This window comes from Oryzias melastigma, linkage group LG9 (assembly GCF_002922805.2).
Source record: "Oryzias melastigma strain HK-1 linkage group LG9, ASM292280v2, whole genome shotgun sequence".
In the NCBI taxonomy this organism is placed as follows: Eukaryota; Metazoa; Chordata; class Actinopteri; order Beloniformes; family Adrianichthyidae; genus Oryzias; species Oryzias melastigma.
In genome coordinates, this window is record NC_050520.1 from 23,408,955 (window position 1) to 23,422,720 (window position 13,766).

The 13,766-nt window shown below is 41.9% G+C and overlaps 1 protein-coding gene across 3 annotated transcripts in view; it reads left to right on the top strand.

Annotated features, from left to right (window-relative positions):
* Positions 1-13,766, top strand: part of tcf7l1b (transcription factor 7 like 1b) — a 33,647-nt gene that overhangs the window by 11,803 nt on the left and 8,078 nt on the right. For all 3 annotated transcript variants that reach the window (XM_024276183.2, XM_024276181.2, XM_024276182.2), the window contains exon 4: positions 9,573-9,656. In XM_024276183.2, the coding sequence (XP_024131951.1) occupies positions 9,573-9,656 (84 nt within the window). The remainder of the gene's footprint in view (positions 1-9,572; positions 9,657-13,766) is intronic.

Below are 13,766 nucleotides of genomic sequence, written 5' to 3' on the forward strand. Positions count from 1 at the left end.
AAAACGTTATAAATAAGCAATCTAAATTCCTGAAAGACTTTAATTAACCCTTTAACCCCTGAGGCAATGTCGGTGACGGTTAAACCCAAAATCTTTAACATATTGTAAATTTTTAACTGTTAACACAATCAATGCAATTCCAGCAGGAGAGAATCTGCTGGAATTACTTGATTAATTGTGTTAACATTTGAAAAGTTACTTTAAATTAAAGAACATAAAGACTGGAGCTCCAGTTTTAAAGGGTTAAAGTCTATTATTTATTCAGTTTTTTCCTTTAGTTTATTGTTCGGGTATGTGGATAGTTTTCCTTAAGTGTCAGTCCTGTCCTGGCTTTTATTATTTATCCTATTTTCTTTGGATTGTCATGGTTGTTCCAGAAAATTTTTATTACCCTTCTTTCGGTAATAATCCAAAAAAGATGACTCCCTTTTACGATGAATTGTGGAAAACCAACTTTTTGTACTAAAAGAGCTAGCTCAGCTTTGAGAGCAAACTAAGGCCTAAAAGAGGACTTTTTCGTTGACCAAAAAAAAAAAAGTTTCAGCTCAAAAAGTACAATTTACTGAATAAACAAGGTAGAATCATTAGCTTTTTACACTTTTATTAAATCAAGATGTTCACTCCCAGATGAATAACTGGTAAATCCTAGCATTTTATAGCAAATGTAAATAAAAAGTAGTAAAAAAAGAAAGGAGGAAATTAAAATGATAAATTTAAATAAAGAGGAACTTTGGTTAAAAGGATTCAAGCTTAAATGCTAATATGAATAACATTGGTTGGACTACTGTAAGTATGTTTCAGTAGCATTTACCTTTAATTATTAACATAGAAATGGAGTAAAAACACCTATCACTAACTTTTTATGAGGATTTAAATTGATTTGCTTAAAAAGAGTCTCTTGAAGAGTGGAAGTTATGAATTTCAGGTATGGAAATGTTGCGACAGCGTCCCAGACCGGCTCTGTCTGCAGACAATACGCATAATTAAACCTGGGGAAAGTCATTTCCCTATTTTGATGCTGTGTCACCCAACTCCAAGGTCTGAAACTAGATTTTTAAAATACTCTAATTGGATTTGAAAGCAAAGAACATTGCGAGTGATTAAGTTTCTTTTTATCCCCTGTTTTTTTTTTAATTGTGTTGCTCCCAATTGTTGCATTTTCCCTTTTAAAACCGCTGGTGGAGAGTGTGATGCGTTCCATTTGTGTAACAGGAAGGAGTGTTGAAACATACCTGTGGCATTTTAATGGGCGTGTGTGTGTTTCTGGAGGTGGAGGAGCTGAAGGGTTGAGCGTATGGGGCTAGCAGTGGGGTGATATGGATGTCAGGTAGTAAAAACTGAGATGAGGCAGGGACCAGAAGTCTGCGGGGCCCGGAGTCCTGCGCCTTTGCACTTGGAGAGCAAACACAGGAGGCATCTGCAGGCAGCTGTGTGTGTGTGAGGACGGGTGGTGGCGGGGGGTTGCTGCTCAGGACAGGAGGTTGGGGGAGTGGAGTTGGGTGGTGGTGAAGAGACAGAGGGGAGGGAGGGGGTAGACTTGCAGAGTGAACACAATCAGCCCTCTGTTTTCATAAGACTTGTGGTATGTGAGAGCAGAAACAAATGTGTTTAATTTAGCTTTTTTTTTTCTTTCCCCTCTCCTGCCTTTTTCACTACGCCCACTTATGCCCACCTCAGCTTTTCAAAACGTGCTTTTTCCCTTTAAGATGCTTTATTACTTCTTCTGCTTGAGCTACAAGCCCCCCCATCGAAAAAAAAATGCATAAGTAATCACCATTAATATGAATTTTAGTCAAAAAAGTCGCCTTTAAGAGTGAAAAACTAACTAAAATAGGGAGCAAAGGTTGTTTTTGTGATTTTATATTGCATTTGCAGTGATTACCTTACTGTGGTATGTTCACTGCTCAGGCCTATTATGTCCCTTTTAAATGCTTTGGCAACAAATCGCTGCTTTATGATGCTAACCCATGCTGTCTCCAGTCAATTTGTGTTTGGTCATAAATGAAAAATCCAGGTCTCACTTGGGTGTCATTGGCGCAGTCCAAACACACACACACACAAATATCCAGACACACATTTGATTTCTAAGTTGAGCTTTACTGTAAACATCCAGCCAAGTGCTGGTAACCACCTTGTGTTCTGGAGTTAATTATACAGACATTTACGGCTGTAAATTTCAATGAAACCAGGCTACTCCCCAAACAATAAAAAGCTGTGTTCCTGTGCGACTGACGAAACAATACAACAGGATATGAAAAAAGACAATATCTGTGACATTTTAGGTGTAGCTTGTCTTGACATCAGATCACACTGACATTAAGGAACCGGCTGGATCCCAGAGGTCCCCCCCCAAAAAAAATGCTGTCTACACCTAATTGACTTGAATGAAGCTGCACTCTCCTTCTCTGTCTTTATGAGATAGACTCACATTTACCAGATGCACAATTATTTTCTCCTGCATTTAATTATACAGTGAGCCTTTTTTATGTGACCTGCCGCTGGTTTTGTGTTCCAAAGTCTCTCTCGTTCCTGACTGTAACCTCATTCTTCTTTAACCGTTTGATTAAAATTATCTGAGAGTCAACAAGTTGCACTGATAACAGCAGCAGCTTCCTTCAAGCACGCGTATTAGCTTTAGACGCAGCGGCCGTGTGACCAAGTGAAAATAGAAAACAAATAACTGCACAAATGCAAAGCGCTACTAAATTCATAGCAAGCTTGTGGGAGCAGAGGGTTAAAGAAAAAAAGCTTTTTGTGCTTTCAGTTTACATGAAACAGCACTAAACTCACTTAACGAAGTGAGAAATATGGTCTGGATTTGTGGCGAGCCTGTATTCTTTCATAGAACATTTTAAAATTAGCCATTTGACAGGTATTTGGTTATCCCCTAGCAAAAAGTAGTACACCCAAAGTTTATTTTATAAAGTATACTTGAGTATAGTCAGTCCCAGTATGGAGCACAAGTAGAATATCAAAGGGGGGCATGTTCATTTCATGTTATTGACACTAACATCTTCATTTACTAGACGTATTCTCTTTTTTATGTCATCTGTTCATCCTGTGATTTTTTTTTTTGTATTTTTTATTTTTTGTAAATTCATTTCTTTAGCTTATTGTGGATTTTTGCGGGCTATCACATTTAGTGACGGCTATCACTGCATTTGGGTTAGCATTGCCCCTCTCTTGCTCATGCCTACATCTGGCCTTCTAGTGAAGGAAGTATACTAGCTAAATACGTCGGGAGACTAAACTAGAGCATTTTAAAGGGCAACGCAACTGGGCAGTTGGAGGCCAACTCCCCTTTTAACCAAGATTTGACAAATAAAAAAAAAATAAAATAAAAAAAAAAGAGCGGGAAGAGATGTGGTCTGGATCTACGTTTGACAGTGAGGTTAGCTTGAGGTAACGTAGTCACTCTCCAATATGGAGAATAATACCCAGCAAAGTGATGCCAGTATCTCCACAGACCTTTCTGTGGAGGTTGAGGATGTTTTTCTTCCACCTTCTCCTGAGGCAGGCGCTCATGGTCCAGACCGAAGGGGACCCATGTGTGGTAAAATGATGCTAGCATCATAGTTAATAAAGTTATGCAAACAATCCTGAGTGACACGTTCATTGCAAATCCCAGTACCAGCACAGAGTTTGGTGGATTCAATGACAATTGTACTCAACCCCTGTTTCCAAACTTCCAAATCCTACTAAAAGTTTCACTAGCCAACAGATTTTTGAGGACTGAAGGCAAACCAGCTTCGAGTCATGCCAAAGCTAACACAATAACAACCGACCATTATATAATCAAAGATGGGCAAGGCTTTGGCTGAACACGATGACATGAAACTTCTGAAATAACGTGAAACTTACACCAGTTGACCAATCATAAAATTCAACTGTAATACCCCGTTTCAAGCTGTAGGGTGCAGCACACAGACTATGATTTCAGGAATTAAATTGTCAAAAATGTGGCAAGGATCAATACATAGCATTTTTAAAGTCCCATTTATAGAGGTCAACAGCCTGTTTGCTACTCTTTAAGTACAAAATACATAGTTGGTATATAAAAGTAAACTTCAAGTGTACTGCTTCACTTTTTGTTTAAACTAAGTATACTTGTAGTACATTTAAATTGACTACTTTTTCTAACTTTTTAACCAACAGATACCTTAGAAAAAGTTTTTTTTTTTTTTTACGTCATATACCAGAAATATTCAGGAAGCTCCATTGTCCTTGATAGCAGCCTCCCAGAATAAAACGCATGCCAAACCAGGACAGGGGCAGAGTCAGCATTCGGGATCCTCTCAGAGAACTTGTAGGAACCTGGACGCCTTGTCGTTTGGACCTCCCCTGCGCCGTCTCCCCTCTTCCCTGCCCTCTCTCCCTCTTTGCACTAATAGTTCTTTTGTGTACGAGAGCACGTTAAAGAGGCCAATGAGCCTGGCCTTAATAGGCCACGTCACCATGGAAACCACGGCACTCTGGATGTCTGACCTTTGACCCAGTTTTTGTACCGGCTGTGAATAAAAGTGCAGGACGACCAACCAGGTCACAAAAGAAGCCCAACAAACTGAGGGAGTGCCCCTGTCATAGTCACTTAACTTCATTCCTGTATGGACTAATGGACACTTCAGATTTGCCATTAGCTGCATCCACGCCAGCATCTGAAGGGTTAATGCAAACCCACAACAAACCAAATCTAAAAAAAAAATAATAATAATGTTTTCATGGATGCTTGATTTATGCCACATTTGCTGCAGTCAGATAAAATTCCATTTCCCTAATTTCATTAAGACAATAATAGTCCATGAATGCTGACACCAGCGTCGGCAGACGTTTCTCACCTAAACATTTGTCTTCTTTGGGCCGTTCTTTGAGATGCTTAATTGGGAGATTTGATTTGCACAAGCGTTTATTGGCTTGGATTGTTTTTTATCAAGTTTGAATTTTCCTAGAAACAAGAAAACCCTGGTCCAGTACAAGGTGAAGGTCTCTGCTTACACCAGGGGAAGCCAGCGTGCACGAGGGAATAAAAGTATGTAAATGCCAAAAGCGAAAAAACGACACACAAAAGCCAAGCTGGAGAAGAAAGCGTTCAAAAATTGTTTAAAGTCATAGTAAAATGTCTAATAGAGTGTGCAGGAAGGCGATTCTGCGATCCACCTTTCTCTTTTTTTTTTTGACCCGCCCCCTTAAGTGCTCTCTAATTACTTAAAAGATTTTAAGTCATGTGGTTTTGTTGTTTGTTTTGGTCCATAACAGAAATCTCTGGTAGACTCCAGTCTGAATAACACCAAACGCAAGGATTCTGACTCGATCTGAACCAAATTAAGTGGACCCGGAACAAATCATCTTTCAAATCTGAATACACCAATTTTTTGTTCAATTCAAAGAATGATATAGTTTTCTTTTTTCACTAACTTGGTTGGCCAACATTGCCCCATGTGATCTGTTTTTGGAATTGCATGAATAGGTTTGGTCAGTATCAGTACTAAAATTGCAGTTAAGAGCCCGTAAAACAAAAATGGAGAGAATAATTGGAGCTGTCCAGCTGTACATGTAGATGCGTCAGAATGGAGTTGAGCTTTTGGCCAGCACAGTGTATTTTGTACAGCACTGCTACTAGCTTTTTAAAACACCATTTCTTTTGTGTGCTCCTGATGCGCAACAATTTGAGTAAAAAAATTGTCTAAAATGCCAATTTTAAGCTTAATTTTGTAAGATATGTCCTCCACCATGAGAAAAATACCACAAGAACATGTTAAAAATCCACTTTTTATCATCTTTAGGGTGTTAAATATGTCAGCATTCTGACTGAGTCCAAGACTGTCCTAGTGTGAAAGCAGCCCAGTAGCTTCTTCTTGGCGTATTTACTCACCTCTTTCTGGATTGCATAATAGGCCGCGGTCCCCACTCGAGAGAAATTTGCAGTGGCTCAATTATACAGTGCGAACCCGTCCAGTCTGAGCTCCTTGTCATTTCCCCATCGATTACACACTAATTAGCACAATGAGTGCGGAGGCTTGCTTAACAATTGTCAGTGTAATTGCCTCTAATGCTGCCAAACAATAAGACTTAATGCAAACTCTGGGACAAGGCGGAGGCTATTTACCACATTGTCTTTGTCATCTAATCTTTTAATTGTGTTTCCTGCATGCATCAGGTAGAGGTGTCAATAGCTCGGCGAGTGCAGGTGATATGAGCAGAGCAAGCCGGGGAGGGAATGTTGCAGGGGGGGCCGGCGGGGTTATTGTGTGAAGTTGGTGTTAATATGGGTTGGGGACGGTAATTAACACCTCAGCCAAACAGCAAGCTGTGTGGCCCATTTGTTTTCTGTTTGGAGGGGGGGAGAAAACAATAGGGAGGGGTCCTCCACACAGGAGGTGATTGACATTATCTGCTGGAGCGATCCGTGGAGGCATTCCTGCTGCTCTCTATTCACCAGGAGCTGGCCCAAGCCATTTCACAAACATAAGGCCTCGTCTGAGCAGGCAACTCATACATATTCGCCCTTCTGTTTATTTTTTACCAGTCAATTAATTTAGGGTGCTGTAATATTCAGTATTCTCCTCAAGATTGAAAAAAAGACTTCTCAATTGATTGTTTGAGCTAACAAGTAGTTTCTAGCAAACTGGTATTTTTTTGTCCCTTTGGCTGACCAAGTTTGACAGCAAATGTCCAGACATCTGTCTCTTCACCGTGCTCTGATGTTGGTTTGCAGTATGGCACCACACACTTCAGAGATGACAAAGACTCTTGGCTGTATTTTCCCCCCCTGCTCTGTGAGAGCGATGTAACAATTAGAACCCAGCTCTGGCAGGCCACATGCCCCAGAGCATATGTTGTATTCTCTGTCTTCAAACAACCCATGGGCTCCAGTGTAGCTTTTTTGGAAAATTTCTGCACCATCCCTGCCACCTTTGTCGCATCTGGGTCCTGTAAAAGTAGCACATTCTACTGATGTCTATTTTGAGAGCTGGAGGCAGCAGGGAAAGCTGGAAGACAATTAGAGAGCTGCAAAAATGGACCAGCTAAACTTTTTTTTTTTCTTCTTTTTAAATTCTCGTTTCTTTCAGTTCTCTGTCCGAGCGCAGTCGGTTTCCAGCTCCCATGCTGAAGCCGGCATTGCTACGGGCCCCAGCCATATGTCTGTATTGGTGGCTAATGAAATAAGAGCACATGTACAGCGTTACCAAATGCCTTTCAGTTTGGCTGCAATTAGTTTATCTCTATCTTAGCATCTAAAATCCCTTCTTAAGCCTCAATTCCACTGAACAGTGCGGTTCAGTATTGTGAGTGTTTACATTATGAAATGAACCAATTAAGCCAGACCGATCTGTACCAATTTCGGGCCCCCTTTTGGTTGTAGGTCCATAGAAACATCAAACAGAACAGTTAGGGCAGAGCTACTGTCGTCACACGATGAAAGGTTGTTACGAGAACAGAAATCTAGCTCCAACATTTCCAAACAGCTTTTATAACATTTTTGCTGTGTTCCTTTAAATATTAAATGGTTTGTATATACGAAAATCCAAGCGAAAAAAAAAAAATGAGCTGCTTGATTACCTTTATTGTTGTTGATAGCTTCACTTTTACTGTATAGTCACTAAACAATTGGTCTACCCTGCATGCACCGGGATGGTCCAACTTTGAATTACCTGGACCACTCAGTGAAAACGAGACTTTATTCCTCTATATTCTGATGCTTTTGTTTCAGAAACTTTTGTTTTTTTCTAGCTGTAACTCCCAGAAAGTTTTTGCTGAGCAGCTCAGCTCTCAATTCTTTTCCTTTTAGTTTCCTGAAACAAGTCACAGCCCCAGACCCCCCCTCACTCTCATGTCCTGGTGAGTGGTATGCTGCCGGAGTTTGGATAGGAGCTAATATGACAGTGTGCGGCTGATGTTACCAAGCTGGATGTTTCGGGGAGTGTGTGAACAGTTGCTATGTGGGGCACATTGGCAATTAAGAGAAAAGTAAGTGCTTGGAATAAGAAGTGCCTGCGGGCATGTACCTCAGTCCTGGCAGAAGCTGTCAAAAAACGGATGGATTGGCCAGGAGAGGTGGGCATGGTCGGACCAGACCAAAAGCTCACTATAGCGCTTGTTTCATTTGTGGAAGTGCTCGTGATTGACATAGATTAGCCCGAGAAAACTGCATTGTTTTGGATTTTCTCTCCTGAGAGTAACATTCATTAGGCACCATGCACAGAGCAAAGTTTCAATAGGGAGCAAGCAGCCTTTAAAAGCAACTGCCTCCTGACAGTTGTATGGACTTGGGCCCATTAGTTGGAACCTACGATTCAGCCTTGAGCAGTATAGTGAAAATGAAGAGGGCTGATGTCAACTCCAAGAATTTCCCCTCTTTTGGAAGGAAAAAAGGGACCCCTTCCCCCTGCTGCGGTGCTCTGTTGGACCCCAGCTGTCAGGAAACAATACCCTCTGCCTGCTCCGAAAAACTCATTCCTGAAAATGTTTTTTTTTTCCCTTTCCCTCCGCTCCCTTCTCCTCCCCCCCACCTCTTCTGCTATAATGTCTTTTCCATTTTTAACCCACAGTCACCCAAGCTTCCTTCCTCTTTACAAACCCACAGTGATGAATGGACTTTTTAAAGTCCAAACCTGAATGCACGATCCCTCCAGTTTGCTCATTTGTCATTATTCATCCACTTCTGAAAAGATGACAAACTTCTGCATAAAGTTCAGTCGGATTTCTTGGTCATTTTTCCAACAGTTCAAAACTTTTTTTGCAAAAAAAAAAAAAAAAATCCACAATATGTTTCAATAATAGTAACAAAAGGCATCTTAAAAGTGTTTGTTCACGGTCTTGATTGCCTCAACTCTACGAAAAAATTGGGTTAAAACACATTTCCCTTTAAAAAGATAAATAAAAAAATGATTTATAAACCAGATGGTAGCAGTGCTTCTGGAATGCATTCTATCCATATTACCAAAGGACAAAAAAAATGCTTAGCTTGATTTATAAGGATGTACTTCTCATCCTGTACACAATGAACCAGCAGCTCAGAGGAAGTTATCTCTAATAAGTACATATAAAGTTGTTCATCTTTGTGCAGCAATTAGAGTTTTCACATGTATGTTATAAAAAAAAACAGAGAGGACAAGTTTCTGTGTTTTCTGGACGGAAGGCCAAACACACAGAATGAGAAGTGGACTTCAAGTTGCAGCTCAGTCTGTAAACGGGGCTTCCTTCCAGCTGTCTCTTCCCACCCACTTGGCGATGGGCGCCCACAGCTGGCCTCTTGTTTTTCCTTGACAAACGGCAATTTCACAGTCCCTTACCAGTCTGTTGTGCTCGCATCGCTCCTCGTACTCTTCCCCCCCGTGCCAGAAAACTGACGGTCTAACTCCAGCAGGAATGTGGGCCTTGTACAGGTGTTAGCTGGAGATCCGCTCGTACCACTTTTCTTGGAAACCACGAGCTGTGTGCTTTCACATGAGTCATTTCTGCTCATCTGACTGTTACATTTACGAGTTTTTATTAAAATATATAGCCTTTGTGCTTGAATGTGTAGTCTTTTTTTAATGTGTTGCTTAATTGTGCATCTTTTCTTCCACCAACAGTATCTGCACATGAAGTGGCCCCTCCTGGATGTTCCCGGCTCTGCAGGAATAAAAGACTCCCGTTCTCCAACACCAGGACATTTAGTAAGTACACACAAGATGTTCAAAAAAAGAAAGAAAAAAAAGGCAGAAACCTAGAGCTGCAGCTGGAACACCAGAATTTGACCAAACTCCTTACTTCTTATCACCTGAGCGATCCACACGAACACGACAGACGGGTGTCTTTGTCACGTTTGATTCAGTGCTTGTGTCAGTTGCACCAAAACAAATGAGAGCTTGTTGGAGAAAAGAGCTCGCTGGAGGCATGGAAAACAAGCCAACAGTCTCCATGTTGAACTTCATGCACCAAATAACTGTCACCACCGTTTAGTGTCTCTAATTTATGGCACTTGCGAGACATTTCTTCCAGTCAGGATCCTACAGGACATTAACCCAATTATCATACAAATCATGTAAACTTATTGGGAAAATCCATTTACTGTAAGACCTACAAAATGCTTTAATCAAACTATAACCATAATGTGGTTATGCGCAATAATAACGTTAGAGTGCATGTAAAACTATGGGTTCCCATCCATCAATGTACAGCTTCTTACTGCAGCCCACACAGCGCCCGCAGGCCAGCTGCTAAGCAGTCTGTCTGTCTTTGCGGCAATAACTCAGCCCCCGACCGTAAATCTCTCAAGTTGAACGCTCCGTGCCATTCCTGAACTTTCCCACACAGGTGTGAACTAGTCATCACGGTGTCTCGCTCCAGTTAGACAATGCGGGGCCTCGGCAGACCTGTTTGGTTTGTGGCTTCGCTGAGGGACGTGTGTTCGGGACTGAAAACAACCAGATAACACTCGGCTTTTGGACATCTATCTACCTTTCACCTGCATGATCGTATCAGCGAGCCGGCTGGTTCAGGAAGTCGTTTTAGAGCAGAACAAGGAGCCACCATCCGTATCATTCAGTGAAAAAAAGACTTACAGACTCGCACATGACAAGGTCTTTTTTGAGAGTGGTTCATGGGAATCTCTGAGGGCGATGGAGTTTATTTACGACAACTGATTCTTTCTTCCCACATGGAGACCAATTCAGTGGTTTCATTTAATATATCTCTTTCTAAAATGACATTGAAAAATAGTTGAAGGTAGTTATTTCACACGTAACCTCAAGAAATGTGACTGTGGGAAAACAGATAAACATATAGGTCAAAAATAATCTGTATCCCAACAACTATTGAATGTGAGGGATAAACAAACAGGCTCAGTCATGTGCTGGATTTCTTCTTTGCCGACCTTCTCAGGTTGTTCTTGTTTAGTTTAGCTTCCTTTTTTGTATATATATGTATATAAAATCAAACACAGAAGGAAAGTAAAAGAATGAGAACAGAAGGAATCATAATGTTTTTCTTTCTGATGCAATCGTGTCTTTAAAACTTCAAGTGCTGCCACGAATAAATGTCCAATTTCAAAGTATACAATCTAAAGCAATCTGACAGTCCTTGGCTGTGTGCAATGTTTGTGCCCTCCTGGAGTTGGAAAAGTTCACAGAAAGTGTTACAGCTTTCATTGTGCGCACTAAAAGAGGAAGTCTCTTTTTTTTGTCCATTGACCTGTGACTGGAGAAAGCCACGCCATTTGGTATGGAAAGCTTTAATTCTAGATATGCCTTAGCCGCAGCATAAAGGACAAAAAAAGGCGAAACACCCCTTTACGCACTCACCCCAGTCTCTGGGCCAGGTGCCCACATGCCCCTCTGGAGTGCTGCTATTGACAGGGAGCCAGCCTGATTATGTGCTCATTACTCCAGCCGGGGATGGAGGAGGCGGGGTGTGAGGTGAACAGCAGGCTGGCTCCCCAGGCCTGCAGGCTCCCCAGGCCCCAACGCTGCACTAATGAGAGCAGGGGGAGCGGATGGGCACACACTGGGGGCCAGGGATTACTGCCCAGGGCCAGGAGGAGCCAAGGAGAGAGACAGCAGCAAGGACTCCTGGAGCTGACCCGTTCCCCTGCGGTTGGATATTTGTTAATTCTGACATTGTTGAATTTTTGTAAAGATGAAGGCTGGGATTATCTGTTGAGACCTGCTTGCAGGCGCATGCATATCTTACACTACATCTGCACGGCAGCTATTCATAATGGAGTGTAAGTCAGCGGAGAGGCAGATTAATAACATTTGGACTACGGAGTCACCACGGGCTGGATTTTTTTGAACATCAAACTCCTCTTTATGCATGCAGGTTTCAGTGCAGCTACTGTCAGTTAAGCAGAAGCAGACATTTTCTTGACAGATGTTAGTGATGTTCAACAATTATTCATAAAATTGAAAAGAAGTGGATGCAAAATCTGGGAAAATACCTTCATGTCACCGTGTAGATTGGGTCCATAAGGCCTGTATGCTAATCTCAAGCCTGCTCTGGCCTGGGATTGTCAATTATTCAGCAGACGGGATTGTTTAGTATGCAGTTGCTTTTGGTAGTAGTGGTGATAGAGAGGAGTGGGAAGAAGGGAACGAGCTTTTCTATGATCATCCCTCACCGAGCTGTCCATGCTCACAGTTTGTGCATTTGAACACAGCTCTGTCTGTAAATAATACATAACAGGCTCTTGAAGGCCAGGTGATGGAAGCAGGGGAAACTTGGCAAGGCCGTCAGCGGTGACCAAACGGGACCGGAGAGGAGAGGAGCCGGGTTCATACCGAAATTCCACAATGTACAAATTCTCAGACATGAATTATCTGCCTATAATGATGTCTCGGCTCTTCCGCGAGGTCAGTCAGTCAGTCAATTGTTATAAATTGTCCATCAGGTATATTGTGTGTCTCATTACACAGACCTGATGCTGTTATTTTGGATTTAAAGGGGCTGTGACTCCCTTAATAAGATGGAGGTGACCGGGGTGTCTGAAACGGCACACTCACCGCTCAAATATGGGCTGATCCACACTTGACAGAGGCACAAGAATCCCCCTGTTTGTTTCTAAATCGTGTTAACATGTAGAGTAATCCAGACACAGAGGGACCTGGTCCAGCCAGTCTGTCAGAGGTCACTTAGTCACTGAGTTGTTTAAATAAATTGAAGTGGTAATCTCTGGAAAAGCATTCTCGGGATGCCTTTTGTCTCAGATGCGGTCTCAGTTTCCTCCGTGGTATTGCATTTTAAGCAGAAATATTAAATAAAAAGTTTGATTTGTTTATTTTGTATTTTTTAGCTTCTGAGTACTGCATGGAGGCTTCTTGTTTTCGACCCATTTCTTTTAGCAAACCTTTGCCTGGGAGTCCGGTGAGACGCTCTGGTTTTGCATTGGGTGGTGAACACCCGGGACTCATCTGGAAATCAAAGGCTTGGAGAGAACTGAACTGAATACTGATCTAAAGCCTGCAGTTCTGCTGGGCCACTGCAGAGACAAGATCCCCCTCAAAAGTATGATAAGGATGGGATTTGATTTCAGTAAAACTGTAAATAAAATAAAGTTGAGATTATGTTTTGCAGTTTGAGCTCGAATAATTCAGGTCTTATGAAATGCAAATTATTCAGAAAGTAAGGATACACTTATTCTTTATACAAATATTTATAGTGCACTAAATCCCACTAAGATTTCTCCGTGGTAATGTTTAGATATAGTGTGCTGGCTTTGCTTCTTCACTTCATTTATTTAATAACCACTTGGGATATATTTACTCCAGTAACCCGATGCTGCCCTCAGCAATATTGTTCTAACCAGGAATCATAATGCCGCTGACCTTTTTTCGAGGCAGTGACCAGACGTAAAGCACACGTTTGTCTGTGATGAATGACACCGTTTTGGGGACGGTTGATTTTAAAGACACATGACACGGTCAGTCTCCCCTCACGTCCGCTTCCTGTTGGCGCTGACAAACAAGGCTTGGATTTCTCAGCATGCCTGGCATTCTTTTCACCCCGTCTTTCCTGGAGTTTTGAAAGGCCTCCGAGCCTCCCACCCAGAATCGCCCAACATAAAGACACACAAAGCTGTGGGGTTATTCAGTTTGTTCTAAGCTCTCTTCCCCATCGGCTGTTTGCTTAGTAATTCAATTCAGATGTGCAGGATCCAAAAACATGTTTGCTTGAATGAAATCCACTCCTCCACCCACGTTGACCAAGGTTAGTGCTTTTCTTAGCTCCGTTCCAAGTTGGACAGACCAGCAAGGTACTGCCACCTCGGCCTTTTTAGCTCCGAACTCTCT